Below are 26,890 nucleotides of genomic sequence, written 5' to 3'. Positions count from 1 at the left end.
GACTAGGCCAAGACATGTAAATGTTTCCCTTTAAACCATTCCAGTGTTGCTTTAGCAGTACTTTTAAAGGTCATTGCCCTGCTGAATTGTAAACATTTGTCTGTTTCAAATATTTGACAGGTGTACTCTTAAACTTCTTTTGCTTAAACTGAAAAACCTTAGCTCTTTTAATCTTTCATCGTGATCCATCTAGCCAAATGATCAAAGTGATGAAAATTATATTTAACAAAAATTTCAGATGTTACAATTTGAAAAATGGTTCTCAAATGCATATGAATGTGTACATTTTCAATCTTGCTTCCTGGATGTATTATTTTATGAAGCCTTTATGAAAGAAATGCATAAAAAATAAATGGTATGAACTGGAAAACAAAAGTATTCATCAGAAAGGGACAGACATGGTTTAAGGTACCTTAAATGCACATTCAATTTGAAGTCTTTACAGGCTTTCCTGATCACTGGCCATCAATACTTACCAAATGATAATGTAAATGAAATGCATTATATATGTTTGTTGCATAGTAACCAAATAAATGTGTTATATCTAAAATATTACTATGATGTCATGTTAATAATATTGTGCAGATACTGGGGTTGAACAAAATAATGGCAGCACCTAACAATATATAATTATCAGGAACCTAATAAGGAGTAGGGTTAACCTTTGCCTTCAGAACACCTTTAGTCATTCTTACAAGCCCTGAACTGTTTATGGTGGGGCACTATTTTTAAGAACAAAAGCTTCCAGTTCATTGAGCAATGAAGGAGGAGGAAATCTGCTTCACACTCTGTATTCCAGAACTTCTCATGTTTAGTGATGTTTGGATCTGGAAAATGTAGAGGCCATAGAAGATGTCCAAGTTCATACATGTTGTTCATGAAACCACTAATGAATTGATTTAGCAGTATGCAGAGATTTATCAACCTGGAATTGGAATACATCGTGAAGGAGAAGGGTTTGCACCATTAACAGCAGTCAGTATTATAAAATGGACTCTTATTCTATGATCAGTAATATGATCATGCAGAGCAATCATCGGAAATTAATGACTCCCACAAGATGGCTGTCCATATAATTACAGATAATTCATCCCGTTTAACACTGAAGGCACGCTTTAGCTTCCTCCAAAGTAAACATGTCTTGATGTAAAAAAAGGTTTATGGATTACTCAGACAAAAATACTTCATTTATATAGCTCAGGGGTCCATATTTTCTGCTGAGCCTGAAATGTACAGTTTTTGAACATACTACATCAAAGAATTGTTTGGATCAATTCTGTGGTATTGTTGGAAGTTGAACTTCAACTTCGCAAATATCCTGTGGATTGTCTTGACTATTTCGGAGTGAGTCTTACAACCACTGTTCCTCTTGGCCAATGCAGTTTGTCCACACTTGGCATATGCTGTCCTTCTAACCAAAGACAGCTGCTTTTGACTCAAAAAGGGATTCTGGAGCTTCACTAGAAGAGCTGGAACAGGTTTAATGGTGGCTAAGGCCAGATCTAACATTATTCTAGTTTCCACGGGATGAACTTATAGGTTGAAGAAATAAAACCAGCATGAAGAAGGTGTAAGAGAGAGATGCAGGGAGGGGTAAAATGGAGAGTTTAAAAATGATGCATTTAGCCAGTTCATTGGATTACGAGGACAAACACAGCACCCATGAAGACAAGCCCAGAGGGGCAGAATTTTGTTTCTTGGTTACTTTGAGTTCTCTGTTTGTTTACCACCTCTCCTTTGCTTTTCTGTGTATCTTATCAATCCACTCTAAAAACCATTTAAGGCATAGTACTTTCCATAACCATTTGGATATTTCTACAACAGTTCAAATACTTACTATTTTTATTGGCAACTCTTAGTTTTCCCAGTACAAGTTGGCATATCTATAGTATATGTATGAGAGTCACTTCTGATATATTAATGTATTGTCCAGGGTCACTTCCTTACTGCGCTGTCTTTACCAAGATATGAGAGGGCCAGTAATCCATACCTTGCCATGAAAAGCAATTACATGAGCAACAGACAGACCTACATAAAAGCCACATGCCACGCATTTCGTAGGTGCTGACTGATCACCAAAGAATTCTTGATCACTCAAGTCAGGAACTTATAGTTAAACTAAAACTGCCTTTCATGACAAGATTTCCAGGGTCCAGCTTAATTACTGCAGTTGCTGTACATATGTGCATAAATGTGCAAACCATTCAACTAGTGCCCCATTCACAGTTAGTTGCACCTGATGCTGCTAAAATAGCCTGCAGTAAATGCAACCATTTAATAATAAGATTACTTTAAAATAAAAATTAAATTAAATTATGAGAGTTCAAAATGTGTATTTTTGAGATAGATAGTTGTCGTACAGCACACACATTTATTTACAGTTAGGGAGCAGTTTAGCCTGCTCTCCACAGCACAGTACATAAAGCACAGTCTTTTCTTTCCTTTCCTCTTCTCGTCCACTTCCACTCCTGGAAAGCTTCATCTACTCCTACCCGACTCTGGCTCCCGGAGAAGTGGCTGCTGGCTCCTTTTATAAGGCACCCGGACGTGCTCCAAGTGCTTGTTGACTCAGTTCTGGCAGCACACCTGGAAATGCTGCAATTAAGAGCTCAGCAGCTCTCCAGGTGCCCCCTGGCAATGGCCACGGACCCCAACAGGGTTGAGCTTCCATGCTTCAGACCCATGGTACCACCGCACTCCAGGAGGGGCTGCCCTCTAGTGCTTCTGGGGAGGAAATGCTCTGGAAATGCTCCTCCCCCGTTTTTTCCAACATAAAGGCATCCCTTCCAGGTAAGGGCCCCGGCCATCCCCCACAATAGATAGATCTGAAAGACATCAGTTCCTGTTAGATTGCAGGACTTTTTCTTAAAATTGAACCATTTCTTAACATCTTCAGATTTCAAAATCATCAGTTCAAACAATTGCTCCTACGTACAAGCTATTTGGAGTTATAGTCAATTAACTAACAACAACAACAACAACATTTATTTATATAGCACATTTTCATACAAACAGTAGTTCAAAGTGCTTTACATAATAAAGAATAGAAAAATAAAAGACACAATAAGAAAACAAAATAAATCAACATTAATTAACATCGAATAAAAGTAAGGTTCAATGGCCAGGGAGGACAGAAAAAACAAAAAAACTCCAGACGGCTAGAGAAAAAATAAAATAAACACTATAATAAACACAATAAACTAACACTAAATTAACACCCAAACTGAAGAAAAGATTAAAACAGGCAAAAAAAAAATACAGCCATTAGATAGAAGATGACTGAAAATGTGTATTATGGTCTGTTCACTGTTGTAGATGACGCAGTTATCTGACATGTATGTAAGAATATGCCAACTGAGGACCTGTAAAGTGTTTGTTTCTCACACTACATACACTGATGTCCTTATCATCTTATGCAGTTGTCAGTGTTGGCCTTTCCCTTCTTTTTCTACACTGGATTGGTCCAGTTTGCCATTTTCTCTCAAGACAGCAATAAATACCTAATTATGAAATCTTCAGTTTCTTGGCAATCTGTCACATGGAACACCCTTCATTCTACAAAAAAACTACAGACTGGCGTGTTTCATTGTTGCCATTTTTGAACCCAGAACTGAACTTTAGGAATGCCAGTACCTTGCATCTCAATTGATCAGAATAACAGGTTTCAGCATTGTTAATGGAATTACAAAGGTTTGTCTAATAGCCAATTAGCATTTAAAATGACTACCTAAGGATAAGCTAGGAAAGTTCACCATTAGTTGACACTGAACAGCTGCTAAAAATTGGGATTTGCAATCATATCTGAAAAATACATTTAAAAATAAGTCAGTTTGATCAATTGCCATTAAAAACACTAGCAATATTTTGACTGTATTTTAAAAGCAATTTAATGTTTATCTTGCCAAAAAAGTTATCAGTTTTTAGCAAAAAATGCTCCAACTGAAAAACAAAAGAAATGTAACCAGTTGTCTCTCTAAATGTTGTAAATTGCCTTGGATAAAGGTGTAAGCCAAGTAAGTAAACCTATACAGGAGGTTTCAGCTCCCCTTCCACCTCCCTAATCCTGTCATTCCCTTGAAGGTCCCACTTTCTCAATGCACCTTTTTTTAACTGCTATTTCAGCATTTTCTGAACCCTGTATGTTCTGTTGAACATACTTGAAATATGCTGGGTTGGCAGCCCTCTGGCAACACTTTTCTTTCTAGCTCTTAAGTTTCCCTTTTTATACCCGTTACAGGACATCAACTGTACATTTGGGACTTCTTATCCCTTTAGACTTCTGTTGTCCCTCATTGTTTTTAACAATTTTCGTTATTATTGTTTTACTATTGTATTACTACTGTAATATTTTGACAAAAACAAATGTCCACTACATGTGTAAGGCTTTTTGGCCCTTCGCAGTATCCGTTCACATTAGTCATCTAGCCTTAAAACAATTTTTAATTGTTAATGTACTACTTTTGTGATACTTTGACTAGGAAACACCTGTAGACATCTGTTTACCTCTCCCGACATGCGTACCTGCGTACAGCGCACGTCTATCCCGTTCAGCGACACATATACTCTGTCGACCACGCGGGTTCAGCACAAGGTTTCTCTTTCTGTACAGTACTCGCTGTAACCGAGAAGACAGCAATCTGTCAGATGACGCGCCTCCAGCCTCACTCAGCTAAGTTTTTCATCCGCCGTACCGCCCACTCAGGCTATCCGCGTCTTGTTGCTATGGCAGTCATGAGCACAAGAGCTGATTGGTCGGAAGTCTCGAGAAAAAAACCTATAGCGGAAGCTTATATGGAGTGAGCGAGTGAATTCTGCAAGGATGGAGAATTTTCCAGAAAGTTCAAAAGCAAAGCGATATAAACGGCGGAGGAGGTTTCCGCGCGAGCTTTGTTAATGCGGCGAGAGTAGCGGAGTATTGCGCGATATTATTGCAGGGAAAGAAAACAATTATACTGTGGTTTATTGGAGAAAGCAAATAGGTTTCCTGGACTTGAGACATGTCAGTTGTTGGATTTGATATTGGAATTCAGAACTGTTACATCTCTATTGCCAGAGCCGGAGGAATTGAAGCAATTACAAATGAATTTTCCGACAGGTGCACGCCGTAAGTACGACTTCTGTTTCTTGACAGGAATGGTTCGCTTTACGCGAGATAGTAATTTTAGTCGTTTGCGTTTTATTTTTGATTTATGCTGTTTTCTGTTGATTTGAATTACATTGAAAAGATAAACATAAATCCAGCTAATTTTAAGGTTATAAAGTCTTAATCGTTTTCCAGCAATATATTATGCTGTCAATGGGATGCTGTCCCCGGAATGGGGGAATGCAGAGAAATTCGTAGCAGAGTTTCGCGGTTGATGTTGACACAGTGGCATTATTCATTAGTAAACTCGCCAAGACATTCCGTAGGAACATCTTAGAACAGAATAAACAAAAGAGGCGATTTAATTGCAGTTGTTCGTGGATGCTTAGCAGCGTTCATAAACGCCCACACAAGAAGAGGTGGTATGGAAGCGATCTGCGATGCCTCCGCATGTTGTGGGTATTAGGTGTGTGACAAGTTGAGATCTGCATGTTTATAATAAAGGGCCGTGTGGACTGTGAGCAAGATTGGTTTGATTCTTCGCATTGAATAAAGTAATCTTTACACACTGATTAAGTACTGCACCGCCAAGACGTCCTGGTTTCACCCTTTTTGGAATTCTGCTTAGCAAGTAGTGGTTTGGCTTTCATATTTAAGTTAAACAGAGTAAATCCTCAAGGAATGCTGGGCATGTTTTAAAGTAACCTCTGCGTTTTCATTGTGTCTATTATTGTTTATGTGACTGTCGGCTTGACTAATGTCAGTTTGCACAGAATCAAGGTAAACTACAGTAGTTCACATACATTTTTTAAAATAATTAATTGGATTCAGTATTCAATGACATTTCGTAGGTAAGCAGCATGTACTTAACTTAAAAATTTAAAGAAGATTGTCGGCAGGGTCGTCTTAAAAGTATCATAGGCCTCCGGGCAAAGTTGTGCGCTGGGGACCCTGTTTTGATAGCAAACCAAAAACATATATAGGAACCAGAAACATCGTGGGACCATATGCACCTGGGGCCCCCAGCCAGTACCCATACGTTAAAATGGCCCTGATTGCCAGACCTCTTTAAGGGAGTGTATATGCTTTCCCTGTGTTCATGTGGGTTTCCTTTGGAGGATGCTTCTTTACCTGTGCAGTCCCTTGTTAAGTTCATTGGCAAACCAACTGTGGTCCAGTGTCAGTGAATGTAGCTTTTTATCTTAAATGAACAAGAATCCATTCTCATAGTCCCAAAACAGTCAGGTTACCCAGGAAGTTCCACTGTAAATAGCTAGTTTTTTAGTGCACTAATATCTATTCTGGGCACAGATGCCAGGATGAGGCCCGACTCCTATATTGTACTCCTTGCACCTCTGCTGATTATACCCTATAATCAATTTAAACTTTTAGGTTGGCTTTTTATTTAAATAACTAAATAAATTTAAAGAACATTAGTTCTACATTTTGCCATAAAGCTTTTTCTCATTGTATGGTTTTAGAGAGAACAACTTTGTTCACTTAAACATTAATTCCAAGTTAAAATAAAAAGATACATAGTGTTTAGTGCTATTAATTTACAAGTTCTGCTCTTGAATGTTTCCCTCATCCCCCAGTGCTGGCACTGTAGTTTTCCTTCTTTTTAATTAAGTGTGGTCCCTTACAACCCTTAAATTGAAGGAAGTGTAGCTGGACAATTCAGGCAGATTTAAAGAGAAACAACAACATTTATTTATATAGCACATTTTCATACAAACAGTAGCTCTAAGTGCTTTACATAATAAAGAATAGAAAAATAAAAGACACAATAAGAAAACAAAATAAGTCAAAATTAATTAACATAGAATGGTCCAATGGCCAGGGGGGACAGAAAAAACAAAAAAAAACTCCAGACGGCTGGAGAAAAAAATAAAATCTGTAGGGATTCCAGACCATTAGACTGCCCAGTCCCCTCTGGTTAGAAATAGGTTCCCTTGTGTAGTTTGCATTTTAATTTTTCTTTAACCATTTCATTTTCAATTAGCATTACAAATTAACATTTATTCCCAGACAATGAAGAGTAACCCACAAACCAAGACAAACACTAAAAGCAGTTGAATTTGTTTTTCACTAATGATAAAGTAAAGGAACAGAATCTTCTTTAGAAACTTAGAATCTTCCAAACAAACCAGTTTGCTAGAGATAAATAAGGTATATCATCATATTCTTAATCTAATTATTGGTTGCTAGAGTGGAGTCACTGGCCAACAAGTCAAAAAATAGCCTGTTACAGTGTCCACAACAACATTTATTTATGTAGCACATTTTCATACAAATAATGTAGCTCAAAGTGCTTTACATGATGAAGAAAGAGGGAAAAAAATACAAAATCAGTAAGAATTAAAATAAGGGAACACTAATTAGCATAGAGCATAGAACACTCACACATTTAACTATATAGGCTCAATTCTGGAATCTTAAGTGAACCTGATATTCAATTTTTGAGATGTGGTGGAAAATTGTAGTGCCAGGAGGAAAACCCACACATAGAGGGAGAACACATACATTGTAGTCCCCATTGACAACTAGGCACTTGATTTGAACCCGGGGTGCTGGATCCTTCAGGCTGCAGTGCAAGTCACTGTTCTACCATGCTGTCCTTTTATTTCTAGAGTAAACTCCAACACACATGCTGTCCTTCTTTCCTTGCAGCTGAAATATGTGTGTTGTACTTCCAGGTTAGTGTTCAGCTCTAGAGTTAGCTCTCACACACACAGTCTGCCCATACAACTTGAGACAGAATCAAACCTGTTGAATTTTTCAGGGTGGGTTACAGTCTAGTCTGATAAAATTGCCTGGATGCCAAACTACAAATGTGTTGGTCACCAGAGCTTGTTACGACTTCTCCCAGTTCACTTAAATTATGTGAATGGGGTCTACTATTGAAAATTGATGGAAGAGTCGTATAGTATGATGGGGCTTAACACATATCTCATTGGTATGAGGGAGAAAAACACATGCAAGCATAGGTAGTCCTTGGGCAGCTGTTCAGATTCACAATTAAAATTTATTTTACACAAACATTTATGGTAATAAAATGCATTTTATTTGTCATTTCAACCAATAGCATACTACAAACATTTGCAGTAATGCATTTTATTGTTACTACAAATGTTTGTGATGTGCCATCTGTTGGAACGACAGATGCAGTGTATTTTATTAATTCATTTGATTACTTTTCATGTTACGACTTCAACTTTTTCTTAGATGGGCAGTACAGCTATTTTAAACATAATCTGTTGAAGATATGAGGCTGGTAACAACTGTACCACCCTAATAGATAAACAAAACTGCCCATCGTACTATCCATATTCTAAACTCACTTTATCTTGAGCAGGATTGTGGGGGAGCTGGAGCCTATCCCAATAAGCATTGGGTACAAGACTGGAACAATCCCTGGACAAGGGGCCAGTCAATCTGTTAAATAGGAAAAATGCCCCTACAATTTGTAAATAGAAAAACATTTTTAAAAATAATGCTCATCAAGTTTCTAATAGTAATAATATAAATAAATAGTAATTCTAATTGATTTTTAGTTAAATATAATAAAGGTCTAATTCTGGGTTTATTGATGTTGCTAAATACTTTCCTTACACGGTCTAATTCCAAGGTCAGGATATCCATGTTGATCAAAGTGTTAGTAAAAAGCTTAAATTATGAAAAACCTAACAGCATACATTTACAATTTGCAACAAAATGAAAATACATTCTCACTAGAAATTGTAACAGGAATATATTGTGCTAAAGTAACAGGTCTTCAGCCTTTATGTAAATACTGAGTTTGATGGGACATTCTTTCCCTCCTACGTGGTCTTCATCTTGTGACTGTAATGAATGTTCTGGTACACATAAGCATCTGTTAGACAAAAGGTCACTAACTTAATGCGTGGTGTCCCAAGTCTTACATGGGTTAATTTTCCTAGATCCCTTTTCTTTTTTGAACCTATTACTTGTTTAATTGAAGGCTTTAGTTACTGTATGTAACTTAAAGTTTTTTTTGTTCATTTTCTCTAGCATTATATTACTCTTGATTGTCAAGATTTTTCACTTTTTATTTTTTAACCATCCACTTATTAAGTACAAAATACAACATAAATGGAAGACACTATAGTTAGAGAGTAACAAATTACAAACTAGAGGTTCATATTGCCATTCCGTTCCCCACTCTAGGGACCCTAAACAATACAATACAGTTTATTTTTGTATAGCCCAGAAACACACAGGAAGTGCAGTGATGGGCTTTAACAGGCCCTACCTCTTGACAGCCCCCCAGCCTTGACTCTCTAAGAAGACAAGGAAAGACCCCCAAAAAACACCTTGTAGGGAAAATGGAAGAAACCTTGGGAAAGGCAATTCAAGAGAGACCCCTTTCCAGGTAGGTTGGGTGGGCAGTGAGTATCAAAAAGAAGGGGGTTAAATACAATACACAGAACAGATCAAATCCTCAATACAGCATATAAAAAAAAAAAAATTAGAAGTACGAAGCAGAATTTAAAAGTAGATGATTTCACATAATAAGATTTGGATATTTTTAGAGGCATGGAGACCTCATCCATCAAGCTGCCTCCCCCATTTGGCCATTCCATGGCTGAAATAGTGCTGGGCCAGCCAATCCGATGAAAGGACCCCTCTTTCCCATGATTTCTGCGATGCTCCATCAGGGAGGACTTTACCATAGGCAGGCAAAACAACTTGGCAGGTGGGCCGTGGCATCAAGTGCCAAATAAACAAGTTCATTGTCATGCCGCAGCTCCATCTGTTAAACAGTTTTATTTAATTATAATTCTAAAGCACCTTGAGATTGTTTTTACTGTCAAACTATACTGTAAAATTGTGAATGTGTGGTGGAGTAGAGAATTCAGTGTCTATTTGCACTGGTTAATATTATCAAAGATTTATAAAGAGGAATCAAAATATGCAAGTTCATTAAAAAGCTAATGTACACAACTGAATTAGTTTGCTTTAAGACATTAGTTTTTGTGATGATCTTTTTTTTGTGCCCAGCCATCTTTACTATCAGTTACCAGAATCGCAAGTATTGACTTTAGAGCCACTGTAAGATTCCGTGTAATATGCTGATCTCATTGCAGTGTTTGAATTCATGTTTGTGTTACAGGTCTGTGGTATCTTTCGGGGCTAAGAACCGAACTATTGGCATTGCTGCCAAAAACCAGGTAAGAGGAGATCAAAGTTCATTCAAATATATTGCTGCATTGCAAATACATATCAGATGATCCTTCTTTTAAGGAGGTTCTTTTTTATATTTGTATGTTAATTTGTAACTCTTTTTCTTTTTTCCAGCTGATTACCAATGCCAAGAATACTATTTCAGATTTCAAAATGTTCCTTGGAAGATCTTTTCAGGATCCTGTTGTGCAGAAAGAAGTAGGCAATATAGCCTATGACTTGGTTCCAATGCAAAGTGGAGGAGTAGGAATAAAGGTAAACTATATACATTTGTTAGTTTTTACAGTTTGTTAGTATACAGTTGTTCAAATGCTGATCTTAACCTTTCTTTAGCATACCTAAACGTAATCAGTTTATATAATACAGTTTAACCACTTCAGATTATTAAAGCATTAGAACAGTGTTAATGAAAACAGGCCAGTCAGCCCAATTCACTCAGTTTCTGCAAAATGAGGAGTTTCAAAGGTCCCCAAAGTACTGTTTTCTACCACAGTGCTTTGTAACATATTCCATGTGTCTGTGGTTGTCCGTGTGAAGAAAAACTTGAACATTTGTATGCAGTCGGTCCTTAACGGGTTTCCATTTTTTGTCCCCATGTTGTTGTTCTTGAAGAATTTATTTTAGTAGGCAGGATCCATAGTAATAATTCCCTTACTAATTTTCAACATTTTAATCATATCATTTTCAGTCTATGGTTGTTTAAACTAAAAAGAGTTAAGATCTTCAATCCTTTCCCCGTAGTTTATAATTTGTAGCAACAAAATCAGTCTAGTTGCTCTTCTAAATGCTTTTCTTTAGCACAGCTTTTTTGTAATATGGAGACAAAAACTGCACACCATACTCTAGAGAAAGCATTGCGAGTGTATTGTATGGCTTGGTCAAAACCTCCTTTGACTTTTACTACACACATTATTATTATAAGGTGTATTTCTAAGTTTCAAACCTCTCATTGTGAATTCAAATCTAGACATGTTTTACTTTTATCCATTACATTTCTTCTGTCTAGGTCCAGCTGATTCTACATTAGTCACTGTTCCACCTAGTTTATTTTTACATGCAAATTTAACCATGTCATTAATTATATTCTTATCAAGATCACGGGACACCACTTTAATATCACCTAATTGAGAAAAAAGTTCCTTGCACCTTAACCCTTTGCTTCTGGTATTTCGGCTAGTCGTTTAGCACCTTTCTCTACGGTATACACTGCTCCTTGAATGTCCACTACTTAAGTTTGATCTCTAACTTTGCAGTTTGGACCTTACCACAAATCATTCAGAAAATGAAGCTTGTAGTAGTTCTTATATTATCCTGGTTTCTGCAGCGTGTAAACATTGGAAATAGATGTATGAGAATTTAAGACTTGTAGCATTTTTAACACAACAAATTACATGTATTTCTTTTCTTTATTGTAGGTTATTTATATGAATGAGGAACACATATTCAGTGTTGAACAGATCATGGCAATGCTTCTTACAAAACTAAAGGAGACAGCAGAAAGTAATTTAAAGAAACAAGTAACCGACTGTGTGATCTCTGTAAGTCAGTACAAGATTTATGTATTAAAATGATAGTTACTTTTGTTATCATTAATAAACTAAGAAGGCATATTAAAACATGATTATGATTTCTTTTAACATTACATCATTGGTTTATGTTTTAACATTTCTTTACCAAAGTTAACAGCAATTAAGTTTACTATAAAGTGTAGAACAAAATGATTACATGGGGGATCATGTTGTCTGCTGCTTGGTGTTGTTTCAGATCATGATGTTACCCATAATTCCTCACTTACCTCAGATTTGAATAAATTTGGGTGTTTTGGTAAACCACTGCCATTAAGCTAGTAGAGAAAGCAGATGGTATTTTTTATTTTGTATTTATTTTAAGGTACCTTTGTTTTTTACGGATGCTGAAAGAAGGTCAGTGATGGATGCAGCACAGATTGTCGGCCTGAATTGTCTCAGACTAATGAATGACAATACTGCTGGTAAGGGGATAAAATTATTGCTGCGTGTGTGAATTCTGGCTTGATTTTCTTCCAACGCCAGCAAGTTTTAAATCTCTAGCACCTCACCAGAGCTTTTATTGATCACCATACTGTCATCCAAGTTGTCTTATTAAATCTTATTTGGAATAAATTATATGCTTCTCTAATTCTCTTGTGTTTTTTTTTTTTAATTTCATATTTATATATAAGTAAAAGCAAGACAGTTTGTCATTATGCAGAGCAATTTAGAAATTAAATTTATCATGTATATGATATGTAACACATGTAATTTAAGTGTGTAGCCTCACTGTGATGCTCATGTTGCCTGCAGCTGGCATAACCTCCTTGAACCTGGGACATTGGTAGACATGTACCAAGATGGATTGTTGAAATGAGGACACATCAGCAGACAATATTGGTGAAAAGTGCTTTGTGCTTTTTATTATCAAAAGAAACAGTGTACAATTAATTGTGCAGTGCAGGTTCTTCTTCAATAAATAATCCAATAAATATTCTTAAAATTAGTACCCAGTAGGAGATAAAATAAGTTACTCAACAAAGATTAAAATCAGAAAGTTAAAATCGAATGCTGCTATCTTTCTTGAGCCTCAGTGCCTGCATTCTTTTATCCCCTCTGATCGCTCAACGGGTTTGCTTGATGCAAGCTGAGTATTTGCAGTCATATTTTAAACCAGCTTGTGTCACAGCCATCTTAAACGGTCTCCTGGAGCACCATCCTATCGCATACTGCAGGGTTACCTCCTGGCCGCCATGCATTCTGTCCTTTGCACCAGCTCATGCTCCCAATTTCTCTTGTTTTCTCCACAAACCTTCTCTCTTGATTTTTCTCCCTTTTTCAATCCTCCCAAGGCTCTTTATACTTTGTAGATTAAGGTGCCTTGATTATGACATGTGGATTGCTAATGAGGAGTAGCTGAGCCATTGGTGCCTGCTGATTAACAAACAATTGGCTAACCTCCTCAATTGAACACTTCATATCCACACAGCACCCACAACCACCCACCTTGTGGCACACTGTTTCTATAAATAGAAAGTGTACCACGCTTCATCACACTTGCAGCTCCAAGAACCTTGGTTTGATTACCAGGGGTGCCATTGACTATGTGGTGTTTGAGGTATGTGCAGTGTTCTTCTACTGTACTCAGTATCCATAAAGTACTTTGCTGCCATTAGTGTGGAAATATGCAGTTGAGCTAAGTGATGGCCTAGTGTCTTGTATATGTTTGGTTCCTACCCCTACCTTGTGGTTACTGCAGTCCGGATAAGCTCTTAAGTCATCGACAGCCTTGTAATGAGTTAAGAAAAATGGGATGATATTAGGGCTGGGTATTGGCACTGATATTCTGATTCGACTTTGATTCACAATGTCCCAGTTTGATTCAGTATCGGTTTTATCTTCATTTAAATAGCATACACTGAAATATTTGAGGTACTGGCTTTTTAGAGATTACTTAACCATGCATAGAGAACATTAATGTAATGTGACAAATTTTAGTAACACTTTATTTGAAGTTTGTTTACATAGTGACTTAATAACATATGCATAATACTTTTTCATGCCACTGCACTCTTTCATAATTCACCTTAATTTAGAATTCCACACATTATGGGGGCTCCTTGTTTTAATACAATGCAATGGCATCTACTTCATAAAACATGTATAATATCTAGCAAGTAATATTAAAAATAATTAAATATTGCTTCTTAGATAATGTTATTCCGGAACCTGTTAACCAAATATATTCCCCTATTGGATATTTTAAACTAATATTGAATTAAAGTCGAAATTAAAGATGTAGTGGGAAGATTTGTGTCTTTCTGTAATTCTAGAAGTTACCCATACAGTTTTGTTAATCATTCTCAAAAATGTGTCCTCACATTACCTCCATCCCCGGATAAAAAAGGGTCTAAAATAAAGATCTAGTGCTGAGGCTTGTTGACAGTGGTGCTGGGTGAATGGAACATAAAAGACAAATAGCAATCATGACTGACAATTCTGCTAATATGATATGTGCGGTATAGCTTAAGGAGCTACTTTACGATGACTGCTTTGCATACACAATCACTTTGGTATCACAAGCTGCTTTGATAATTCCAACAATTGCCCACTTGCTTGTCTGGGTGAGGCACTTTGCACACACTATGCATTGTAGTAATAGAGGTGCTGTAGCCACATGCTAAAAGAGAAGCAATGTTTATTGCACTTGCCAACACACATACTTGTGATTGATGTGGTCACGCAAAGAAATGCATATTGGTGCTGCTAGAAAGGTTTTTGGAACAATGGCCAGCAGTTCTGCATACTAGTATAGGCAGCAAGGGTGCTGCTGGTGTGATTGGCATGCAGGGTGCTTATCTGCAACACAGGCTCCCAGTCTATTTTAATGTAATGACATGTGATTGTCATGTTGGAATTTTATGTCCTGGATGTCCAGCTGTCGCAAGTTAGGGCTATTGTCTCCACTGACCTGAGAGATGTAGCGATGCTTTGCTTAAGTTTTTCATAAAGCCTTGGTACAATGACTTCACTCATTTGTTTCCTGGTTGGTATATTATATGGCAGTTCCAAATCCCTGTAGCATATGTTAAAAGCCCTCATTATCAACAACAGTGTTGGATCTTGTATCTTTACAGATAAAAACTGCTATGGATTGTTATGTTTTTGGGAATGAGATAAATTAAGCTTGAAGCTAAATGCAGTATCCAGTGTAGATTAATCGTTTAGGCTTTACTCGTTTGGATGTCAACTGAGACAAAGTTTCTGGGTGATGTTAGGATAAGTGATCTCTCAAATGTGTTGTATTACTACAATACTTCTGAGTTGCACAGCTTACATGTGGCTTTGGTTTTATCCAGTTCTGCATTATCCAACGCACTGTTTGAATCCGTAGTAAGTCCACACATCTGATTTAAGAGTTGAAGATGCTGATTATCAGTTAAGGAACACAGCAGTTTGTGCAAAGTGCTATATGGTATGTAGATTTTTGGGTATCTTCGTTTAGTGTTGAAGATGCTGATTTCAGGTAAGGAGCCCATGCCACTTTGTGCGAACTAAAAGTAGTTAAGCTGTTTTTCCACGGAAAGCCTTAACAAGCACATTTGCAACACATTGGATCAGACATCAAAAACGAAGATGAGCAAAAATCTATGTATAATAATAGAGCATGCTATAGATCGATATAGTGGATCTTGAAACTTTTAAGAATCGATATTGTTTAAAAGGTGACTTTCTTACAAGGTGACCTGTAATGCAAACCATAATATATTCAATGACTGTCTAAAATGTTCAAAGTTTTCAAGTATTAAAGAATAAATTAAAAGAGGAACACTTGTTTTATTATAGTCAGTCCCTAGAATGTATGAGTGAAATAAAACTCAAAACAAAGTCAAAGCTGCCCAGTGGTTCAGCTGCAGATATCTAGGAGGAAAGCAAAGAGGTGTAAGATCTAAGCAATCTTTGAAACATTTAAAACAGTCAATACAGTATCTGTGTTTTAAGATTAGCTTAAACTCCACATAGGGTTGTCATGGGAACCCCTTTCTTAAGCTTTATGTATTAATGTCTATTTTTGTTGCAATGCAGGAAGTCCCTTTTATTACTGAACAATTACCTACTTTTGTTTTTCTGCAGTTGCCTTGGCCTATGGAATTTATAAGCAAGACCTGCCAGGACCAGAGGAAAAGCCCAAGATTGTTGTGTTTGCTGACATGGGACATTCAGCATTCCAAGTGTGTGTCTGTGCTTTCAACAAAGGCAAACTAAAGGTACTGTATAGAGAGTTAATGACTGGGTTTAGTGATACTTCTTTCTTCTCAATAATGTTGTGTGATATATATGTAATGTATATAAAATTAGTGTACTGTACCTATGGCATCCTTTTTATAAAACATAGTCTCACAGATGTGTGGTGCTAACAAACTGTTTTTCAGCACACTATATATTTTGTAATGTGTTAACCCTACAAGTTAATTGGTGTATGCAGTTTAGTTTGATATTTCAGTAGAGCTGCTATTTATAACATAAATAAGAAAGAGCTATTTTATCATTTATTTTAGTATACATTTTAATCTTCAAGCAAACTTATGCTTTTGGCATACTGATAGACTTTGAAGAATTATAATTTAAACAGTGTAGTTATATAATATATAAGTTGAATAAACTTAAAAATAGTGTATTTGATATGAAAAAAGAAATACTTTGTTTGATTTCTTTCTAAACCCCTTAATATTAATATTATTGTATTTTGTATGGCACATAAACTTCTTAAAAATATGCAGTTTTAACTTTGTGCATGTTGCTGGACCAAAAACACAAACACACCTTAAACATGACTGCAAGAGACAAAACACCCGAAATGTTATAAGGAAAGTAGAACTTAGTTTGACTTTAAATGCTAATTTATCACTTGAAACAAACTAGCTGCTGATAAGATAAGGAAAAGCAGCACATCATTAGAACAATAGGAACATTGGAAAGTTCCTTGCCTGTAGGTGGAGTTTCTTCTTCATTTGTGTGCAGGTAGATTAGTTTCGACAAAATATCCAAAAGCTGAATACATGGAATTAAATCAAGTCAGCACCCAGATGTTAATAATTGTGATAAACTGATACTGAGTAGCATGGTGTATTATATTCAGTAATTGTTTTGAAGGAATAAACCAGTAAATTTGATAGTACCCATCTTTTACAGTGTTTTCGAAAAGTATTCACAGCGCATCACTTTTTCCACATTTTGTTGTTACAGCCTTATTCCAAAATGGATTAAATTCATTTTTTTCCTCAGAATTCTACACACAACACTCCATAATGACTACGTGAAAAAAGTTTACTTGAGGTTTTTGCAAATTTATTAAAAATTAAATAAAACTGAGAAATCACATGTACATAAGTATTCACAGCCTTTGCTCAATACTTTGTCGATGCACCTTTGGTAGCAATTACAGCCTCAAGTCTTTTTGAATATGATGCCACAAGCTTGGCACACCTATCCTTGGCCAGTTTCGCCCATTCCTCTTTGCAGCACCTCTCAAGCTCCATCAGGTTGGATGGGAAACGTCAGTGCACAGCCATTTTAGGATCTCTCCAGAGATGTTCAATCGGATTCAAGTCTGGGCTCTGGCTGGGCCACTCAAGGACATTCACAGAGTTGTCCTGAAGCCACTCCTTTGATATCTTGGCTGTGTGCTTAGGGTCGTTGTCCTGCTGAAAGATGAACCGTCACCCCAGTCTGAGGTCAAGAGCGCTCTGGAGCAGGTTTTTATTCAGGATGTCTCTGTACATTGCTGTAGTCATCTTTCCCTTTATCCTGACTAGTCTCCCAGTTCCTGCCACTGAAAAACATCCCCACAGCATGATGCTGCCACCCCTATGCTTCACTGTAGGGATGGTATTGGCCTGGTGATTAGCGGTGCCTGGTTTCCTCCAAACGTGACGCCTGGCATTCACACCAAAGAGTTCAATCTTTGTCTCATCAGACCAAAGAATTTTGTTTCTCATGGTCTGAGAGTCCTTCAGATGCCTTTTGGCAAACTCCAAGCGGGCTGCCATGTGCCTTTTACTAAGGAGTGGCTTCCGTCTGGCCACTCTACCATACAGGCCTGACTGGTGGATTGCTGCAGAGATGGTTGTCCTTCTGGAAGGTTCTCCTCTCTCCACAGAGGACCTCTGAGCTCTGACAGAGTGACCATTGGGTTCTTGGTCACCTCCCTGACTAAGGCCCTTCTCCCCGATTGCTCAGTTTAGATGGCCGGTCAGCTCTAGGAAGAGTCCTGGTGGTTTTGAACTTCTTCCACTTACAGTTGATGGAGGCCACTGTGCTCATTGGGACCTTCAAAGCAGCAGAAATTTGTGCCAGATTTGTGCCTCGAGACAATCCTGTCTCAGAGTTCTACAGACAATTCCTTTGACTTCATGCTTGGTTTGTGCTCTGACATGAACTGTCAACTGTGGGACCTTATATAGACAGGTGTGTGCCTTTTCAAATCATGTCCAATCAACTGAATTTACCACAGGTGGACTCCAGTTAAGCTGCAGAAACATCTCCAGGATGATCAGGGGAAACAAGATGCACCTGAGCTCAATTTTGAGCTTCATGGCAAAGGCTGTGAATACTTATGTACATGTGCTTTCTCATTTTTATTATTTTTAATAAATTTGGAAAAATCTCAAGTAAACTTTTTTCATGTTGTCATTATGGGGTGTTGTGTGTAGAATTCTGAGGAAAAAAATGAATTTAATCAATTTTGGAATAAGGCTGCAACATAAGAAAATGTGGAAAAAGTGATGCGCTGTGAATACTTTCCAGATGCACTGTATCTGTAGTTAGAAGACTGTGGTAGGTTTTTGTTTACGCAGTATAATGCATAAAATGTTTTCTGCCTGATTTTTTGGCTCTTCCTTGTTTTTTAGTTTCCCTGGATGTTTATATTTAACATATGTTGTCATACAGATAATAGCTTTCCATGCTTCTATTAGAAGCTACAATATTGTTTTATTTGTGTCTAAATAGTACATGCATAAATATCAAATATCTCAAGACTGCATTTCAATTTCAAGCACAGATCACAATGATATGGGTATATTTACAATATTTATGAAAACTGTGTAGTGTTAGCTTCAGAGCTAATTGTTTTCCTAATACATGTCATTGTTTATAATCAGTTATGCACTATCAGTCTTCAAGGTAATTGTGCTGCATTTCTGTTTTTCTTGTTTTCCACACAAACTAATAGTAATAGTAGTTAGCCTTTTCTAGTTCTTGAAACTTGCTGTATATATTTATTAATTTATAAGAATATATTATTTATCTTTATTGCAGGTATTAGCTACTGCATTTGACCCATACCTAGGTGGGAGGAATTTTGATGAAAAACTAGTGGATTATTTCTGTGCTGATTTTTTGTCAAAATATAAACTGGATGTAAGATCTAATAAGAGAGCTCTTGTACGTCTTTACCAAGAATGCGAGAAGCTTAAAAAGCTAATGAGCAGCAATTCTACAGATATCCCTTTTAATATTGAATGCTTCATGAATGACAAGGATGTTTCTGGAAAAATGAACAGGTATCATGCTATAATCTGTATAGTTATACACTACACATGTTGAATTGTTCCAGAACCTTTCCTATTTGGCAGGATGGGTACCCTGAGTTTATAATCTGTTAAAAGTTGTTTTAGGCACATAATATTGTGTGTCTTGTGCAATTATTTGGCAGAACGCTATAGCCCAATAAAGAGTGCAGATGATACTACTAGGAATCAATCAACATTATGAAAGTACATAGGCTTATATATTGTTCTGCCAGTTGAAGAGACAGTTAAGTTGTTTTCTTCAGTTATTAGACGTCATGACAAAAAAATTTTACCCGAGTCTTTATGCTTTTTCATTTTAATTCTCTGCTGCTTGTACTATTATAGTAGTGACTTGCTTAGGCTCTGTGTACAATTTCCTTCAGTACATGGCATTAGAGTGATTGGTTCTTTGAAGTGAGCTTCTCGTGATTGACCCAGCCGAGTTTTGGGAATGTCATCTGGAATTGGTCCCTTCTGTGCACCTGTTGGGTCTAGAAAATATTCCAGTTTCCTGTTGACTCTAATGAAAAGCATCTTAAATTAGTGGTTGGAATGTAGCATAATTTTAATCATTAAATATAGATCTTTGTGCATGTGTGGTTATTTTTACTATTATGTATCTGCGGTGGGCTGGCGCCCTGCCCGGGGTTTGTTTCCTGCCTTGCGTAGACCCCCTTGACCCTGTAGTTAGGATATAGCGGGTTGAATAATGGATGTATTGTGCTTTTGGATGTGATTTTGAAAAAGAAAAAACACTATTTTATATATATATATATATATATGTACATATATATATATGTATGTATGTATGTATGTATATATATATATATATGTATGTATGTATGTATATATATATGTATATATATATGTATGTATATATATATATATATATATATATATATATATATATATATATATATATATATATATATATGTATATATGTGTGTATATATATATATATATGTATATATATGTATAATTTATTTATTTATTTATTTTTCTCACCAGGTCGTTGTTTGAAGAATTATGTGGTGACCTTTTGGAAAGAGTTAAATCACCTCTCAGTGCTGTAATGGAACAATCTCAGCTTGGTCCGGAAAACATAAGTGCTGTAGAAATTGTAGGTGGAGCAACCCGCATCCCATCTGTTAAAGAAAGAATAAGCAAATTTTTCAAAAAAGATATCAGCACTACACTTAATGCAGATGAAGCAGTGTCCAGGGGATGTGCTCTGCAGGTAATTCTTTACTTGGTATTTACGAACTCATTCTTGCCCCAGATAATTATCAGAATATTGTTTAACATATGGTAAGTCTCCATAGCTGCTTTTAAATAGATCTGTATATTATTTATGATTACTGTTGGTTTGTGACATTTAGTAGTTTTTTTTTATTTTTATAAAAGCCAACAATTCCAAAGTCACATGAGACCCCCTATAGTAGCTAATAGGTTCTTACACATACATGACCTTTTAAGGCCTTCACTCTGCTCTAGTAAAACTCATATTACAGAGTCAAACAAAAGTAGCTTATATTTCACATTGCTTCAAGTAAAAAGTCACTTGAAACCTGCTCATACATAAACGGATGTCCTAATGCTGAAAACCCAGTCAGCATGTAGTGTGCAATTTGTCATGACCTACTTTAATTTTGATCTACTGATTCACAAACACTATAAATAACCTAATGAAAAATCGGTTTGCCTGCTCTGCTCATCTCGGACTTAGTAGTTGCTGCCTTAATGTAATTTTCAACAATGTAACAATCTGCAGTTAAAATTCATTTTAAAACAGGAGGTACAGAGAAAGACAGTTAACACCTACCATCGACTGTTTTCATGTGTAACCCCTTAAGTCAAATGCTCTTCCTAGCACACTGATAATACACTCACAGCTCAATGTCAGTACTTCCAGCCTGAAGAAATAAAGGACATTGTCAGGCTTTCTAAAAACTCTACCATTTCCAATATTTTTGTCCTTTCCCATCATATTTTGAAATCAGTAAACAAATAAATCAAGAAAAATGAAAGACAATTGCCCATTAATCCATTCCATATCCAAGAAAAGGGTGTTTAATGACTTCCTGTTGTACATCTTTTCTACACAGAACTGTATATACAGAGAAATGTCAGTGCCCTACATAATGCTAATGTCCTCTTTTCAAAACAATAACTTCCTATATATTTTTTGCAGACTTTTAAAATCAATAATGATCTATTAGCCCACAGTTCTAGATAATTCTGTTTCAAAATACATACGACATCGTATATGAAACATAACATTCCAGCATAAGGGTCCACAATAAAATCTGACACAGAATGGAATGACTATAATGTGAATTTAGTTATCTGAAAAATGAGTCTATGATGAGGTGAAGGTGAATTAATTTTTTTTACCAAAGCGGGATAGTTTCTCTTTATTTAGTTTGAGATTACACTCTGTGAAGCATAGCATAAGTAATTTTATTGTTTTGTTCATGTATTAACAGTGTGCAATACTTTCACCTGCATTTAAAGTGAGGGAGTTTTCTGTGACTGATGCAGCACCCTTCTCTATCTCTCTTAAATGGAGCACAGAAGCAGATGAAGCAGAAGGGTGAGTAGCATTTAAAACCAAACCCACATGAGAACTGGCATCCCATCCCAAGTTACTTCTGCCTTATGCAGTTAGTGTAGGCTCTGCCCCTTCACATCCTTCTGTTCTTACTCTTTAGAAATGCATTCCTCGATTGTAGCATTGTCAATCTCCAGTCTATTGTGAGCAAAATGATATCTATTCCCACTTCAAGTTATCTGATTACTTTAAAAATAAGCAGATAACAATAACTTTCTTGTCCTCTGAATACAAAATAAACGTAACTAGTTACATTTTAAATAGCTACTTAATTACAAAAAACTAATTTAATATGTATTATTATTATTATTATTATTTTTATTCATCCACATACCAGCAGTTCTTATGATAGAAACTTGTTTGTTTTCCTTTCAGGAACTATGAAGTATTCTGCAAAAACCACGCATTGCCTTATTCAAAACTCATAACATTTTATAGAAAAAATCCATTTATATTGGAAGCATTTTATACTCATCCAAACTTGGTGCCATTTGCAGAATCCAAAATAGGTAATCTTTGTATTTTATAACACATTTTTATCTGTTAGTTTATAATACTGTATTGTAGATATTTTAATTATTCATGAGATATTGTAGATATTCTAATTATGTTTATAATTACATTGAGTATTTGATTTAAAAAAAGACAATATTACCCTTTCCAGATATTATGCGAGGTTTATAAAAGAAACCTCAAGAGCTCATCAGCCTCACATACGTGAACTTAATCTGCTTCACTCTATGTTGTTTTGAATAGGTCAGTTTCTAGTGCAGAATGTTGCTCCTCAGGAGGATGGTCAAAAGTCTAAAATAAAAGTTAAAGTACGAATAAATACACATGGGATATTCAGTGTCTCAACTGCCTCGATGATTCAAAAATGCAAAACAGAAGAAAGTGACGATACATTAATTGATGAAGTGGAAGATGATTTACAGTTAAACTGCCTTGAAGTTTCAAAAACTGATGTAAGTATTTATAGTGTATGGTATATGATGTAGAAGTTGAGTAGTGGTCCTGACTTTGTAGGATTTTAAAAACAGATATACATTTTTCAGCTTAACATATTACATGGCATTATTTTGGTCTGAAACCTTACAATGGTACCACAGTTATTAAATATCTGTCCTGTGGATGTACATCTTCACCTCTAAATATTTATTGAAGTTGTAGTATCTTGTTGGGTTTGTTAACTTCATTTTTTAGAATTGTACTGTGTATATTTGTACTATAAATGAAGAAAAGAAGTGAAACCTGAGCGGCCTCATAACCTAAGAGGTTCACTTGTTCTTCAATTAATACACCTACTAGAGTTACTTTCTTTCATATACTGCCATCCATATCTGTGTCTTAGTTCTGTAGCTTCAAAATTGGTTTATTTAATATAAAGCCTGCTGTGTTTTGTTGACCAAAGTTTGTGTGTTGCAGAAGTGATTTGTATGATACAGTGGCACTGTTCATAGCATTTACTTGGCATTTTCACATCTGCCTATGTTAATTAAACCAATTCTTAAAAACAAAAAAAAAACACTACCTGCACTTCTCTTTTGCAAGAGTGTGCTCCTTCCTTGTGACTGAGTCATTCAGAGTAGCTAACCAAAAACCAAGTAGATACCAGGAGTCACTGCAGAGAAGCTGAACACTTGTCAAAAATTTTAAAAAACTTGGAGTTTTAAACCTTGGAGGCCTATGGGCACTACTCCATTAATGTAGTGAAAGAAACAGGACACAGGAAAAAAGCAGGACGTGGATGTTCAGGTTAACTTTACAGAAGATTGCGCAGTACATATAGCATTAAAAAGTCTGAATCCATTGAGTTTGCATTTTCTCCATGCACTTGTGTTATCCTTCAACAGTTATCTGGTGGTCTTGAATGGTCCACCACTCTCAGTTTGTTTTGTGAGTCTAGAGTGGTTATATGTGTGCAGTTGTAAACGTGCTGTGCCTTGGGCAGTCTTTTTAATAAGAATTGGTCTGTGCCTTGTCCGTTGCTCTCATGTGCTCTGCTATTCTGTGACTTTGACCAGAATGTAGAAGCTCAATGTGATGGATGAATAAATTCACTGCAGAAGCTACTCCTAAGAAAATATAGGCCTTAAACTGGCTAAAGCTATATGTTAGAAATTTAGCCTGCGCTAATCTGGTAGGACTGGTTAATTTTTCATTGTTACACTTCTGTGTCCCTAATATTCTTAGTTTGTTTGTTAATAAATGTTAATGTGAAGTGCCTTTTCTGTCCATAAAATTGACCATATTTTATAAGCATCCTAAATTACAGATTATCACAACCTTGAACTTTATAAGTTCACCATTAACAAATCTTAAATATAGATACTTTATTAATCCTAAGGGAAAATTCACATACTCCAGCAGCAGCATACTGATAAACAATATTAAATTAAAGATTGATAAAAATGCAGGTATATCAGACAACAACTTTGTATAATGTTAACGTTACTCCACTGGGTGGAATTGAAGAGTTGCAAAGTGTGGGTGGGGAACGATCTCCACAGTCTGTCAGTGGAGCAGGACAGTGACAGCAGTCTGTTGCTGGAGCTGCTCCTCTGTCTGGAGATGACACTGTTCAGTGGATGCAGTGGATTCTCCATGATTGACAGGAGCCTGCTCAGCGCCCGTCGCTCTGCCATGGATGTGAAACTGTCCAGCTCCGTGCTTACAATAGAGCCTGCCTTCTTCACCAGTTTGTCCAGGCGTGAGGCGTTCTTCTTTTTTATGCTCCCTTCCCAGCACACCACCGCGTAGAAGAGAGCACTCGCCACAACCGTCTGATAGAACATCTGCAGCATCTTATTGCAGATGTTGAAGGACACCAGCCTTCTAAGGAAGTATAGTCGGCTCTGTCCTCTCTTGCACAGAGCATCAGTATTTGGTAGTCCAGACCAATTTATCATCCAGCTGCACCCTCAGGTATTTATAGGTCTGCACCCTCTGCACACAATCACCCGTGATGAACACGGGGTCCATGAGGGGCCTGGGCCTCCTAAAATCGACCACCAGCTCCTTGGTTTTGCTGGTGTTCAGTTGTAGGTGGTTTGACTCACACCATTTAACAAAGCCCTTGATTAGGTTCCTATACTGCTCCTCCTGCCCACTCCTGATGCAGCCCACGATAGCAGTGTCGTCAGCGAACTTTTGCACATGGCAGGACTCCTAGTTTTAATGGAAGTCCGATGTATATAGGCTGAACAGGACCGGAGAAAGTACAGTGCCCTGCGGCGCTCCTGTGTTGCTGACCACAGTGTCAGACCTGCAGTTCCCGAGACGCACATACTGAGGTCTGTCTGTAAAATATTCGACGATCCATGCTACCAGGTATGAATCTACAACCATCTGTCAGCTTGTCACTAAGGAGCTGAGGTTGGATGGTGTTCTTATAGCACCACTGCCTCTGTCCAAGTGGGAGAGGGATCAGTGTAGCATATAGATGATGGCATCATCCGCTCCCACCTTCTACTGGTATGCAAACTGCAGAGTTGTTGAGGGCATAGCGGATCTGTGGCCACAGGAGGTGAAGCAGCAGCTGCTCCATGGTCTTCATCACACGTGATGTAAGAGCGACAGGATGGAAGACATTCAGCTCACTAGGACGTGATACCTTTGGGACTGGGGTGATGGAAGATGTTTTCCAAAGCCTCTGGACTCTCCCCTGTTCCAGGCTCAGGTTGAAGATGTGCTGTAGAGGACTCCCCAGCTTCAACACACAAGCCTTCAGCAGTCGTGGCAATACTCCATCTGGACCTATTGCTTTTCTGGCACGAAGTCTCCTCAGCTCCCCTGCGTACCTGGTCTGCTGTAATTGTGGGTGGGGGGGAAACTCTCTCCTATGCTGGCATCAGCAGAAGGATGCAGTATTCTGAGGTGAGAGTGGGTTAGGGTAGTCAACCCTGTTAAAGAGGTTGTTCATCTGGTTTGCTCTCTCCACGTCCCTCTTGATGTTGGCCCCCTGCTTCGAGCTGCAGCCAGTGATGATCTTCATCCCATCTCGCACTTCCTTCATGCTGTTATTCTGCAACTTCTACTCCAGCTTTCTCCTGTACTGCTTCTTCACTGCCCTGAGCAGGACTCGGAGTTCCTTCTGCACGCGCTTGAGCTCATGCTGATCACCGTCTTTAAAAGCCTTTTTCTTCTGGTTCAAAAGGCCCTTGATGTCACTTGTAATCCATGGCTTATTGTTAGCATAGCAGTGTACTTTTCTTACTAGAACTACAATGTCCATACAGAAGTTGATATAGTCAGTAGTATAGTTAACAACCTCCTCAATGTTCTCATTATGTCACCCCTGCAGGATATCCCAGTTCGTAGTTTCAAAGCAGTCTCTCAGAGCCACTTCCTGAATGAGCGTGTGGTTGTAGGTAGCTCCCTCACTCTTGGTTTGTAGTGAGGCTAAAGCAGAACCAGGTTTTGTTCTGCTTTCCCAAGCGCAGGCTGTGGGGTGGCGCTGTATGCATCTTTAACGTTTGCATACAGTAGGTCAATAGTCCTATTTTCCCAGGTGCTACATACCACATACCGGGAGAAGGCAGGTAATGTTTTGTGTAGTATCACATGGTTAAAATCTCCAGCGATAAGCACAAACGCCTCGGCGTGCTGTGTTTGTAATTTAGCAACAGCGGAATGGATGATGTCACCCGCTATCTCCACATCCACCCGAGGAGGGATGTAAACAATAACAACAATGATGTGTCCAAACTCTCTCGGCAAGTAATAGGGATGCAGACTTACAGGCAACAGTTTGATGTCCCTGCAGCAAGTGGAAATTTTGATGTTTACATGTCCAGGGTTGCACCACCTTGTATTTACATAGAGAGCGAGTCCTCCTCCTTTCCACTTCCCGCAGGTATTTGCGTCTCTGTCCGCTTTAAACCTGGGTAGCTCCACATTAGCATCTGT

At 37.4% G+C, this 26,890-nt stretch overlaps 1 protein-coding gene across 1 annotated transcript in view; it reads left to right on the top strand.

Annotated features, from left to right (window-relative positions):
• Window positions 1-4,806: 4,806 nt before the first annotated feature.
• LOC120523979 (heat shock protein 105 kDa-like) overlaps window positions 4,807-26,890 on the top strand; it is a 41,227-nt gene continuing 19,143 nt past the window's right edge. Inside the window, exons 1-11 of the mRNA XM_039745734.1 lie at window positions 4,807-5,104; window positions 10,218-10,275; window positions 10,403-10,543; window positions 11,704-11,826; window positions 12,179-12,278; window positions 15,931-16,064; window positions 19,117-19,361; window positions 20,380-20,608; window positions 21,858-21,964; window positions 22,358-22,491; window positions 22,739-22,947. Coding sequence (XP_039601668.1) covers window positions 4,998-5,104; window positions 10,218-10,275; window positions 10,403-10,543; window positions 11,704-11,826; window positions 12,179-12,278; window positions 15,931-16,064; window positions 19,117-19,361; window positions 20,380-20,608; window positions 21,858-21,964; window positions 22,358-22,491; window positions 22,739-22,947 — 1,587 coding nt within the window. The 5' untranslated portion in view covers window positions 4,807-4,997. The remainder of the gene's footprint in view (window positions 5,105-10,217; window positions 10,276-10,402; window positions 10,544-11,703; window positions 11,827-12,178; window positions 12,279-15,930; window positions 16,065-19,116; window positions 19,362-20,379; window positions 20,609-21,857; window positions 21,965-22,357; window positions 22,492-22,738; window positions 22,948-26,890) is intronic.

This window comes from Polypterus senegalus, chromosome 2 (genome assembly GCF_016835505.1).
Source record: "Polypterus senegalus isolate Bchr_013 chromosome 2, ASM1683550v1, whole genome shotgun sequence".
In the NCBI taxonomy this organism is placed as follows: Eukaryota; Metazoa; Chordata; class Cladistia; order Polypteriformes; family Polypteridae; genus Polypterus; species Polypterus senegalus.
The sequence above is the reverse complement of the archived record's forward strand: the minus strand, read 5'-3'. Positions and strand labels throughout refer to the sequence as shown.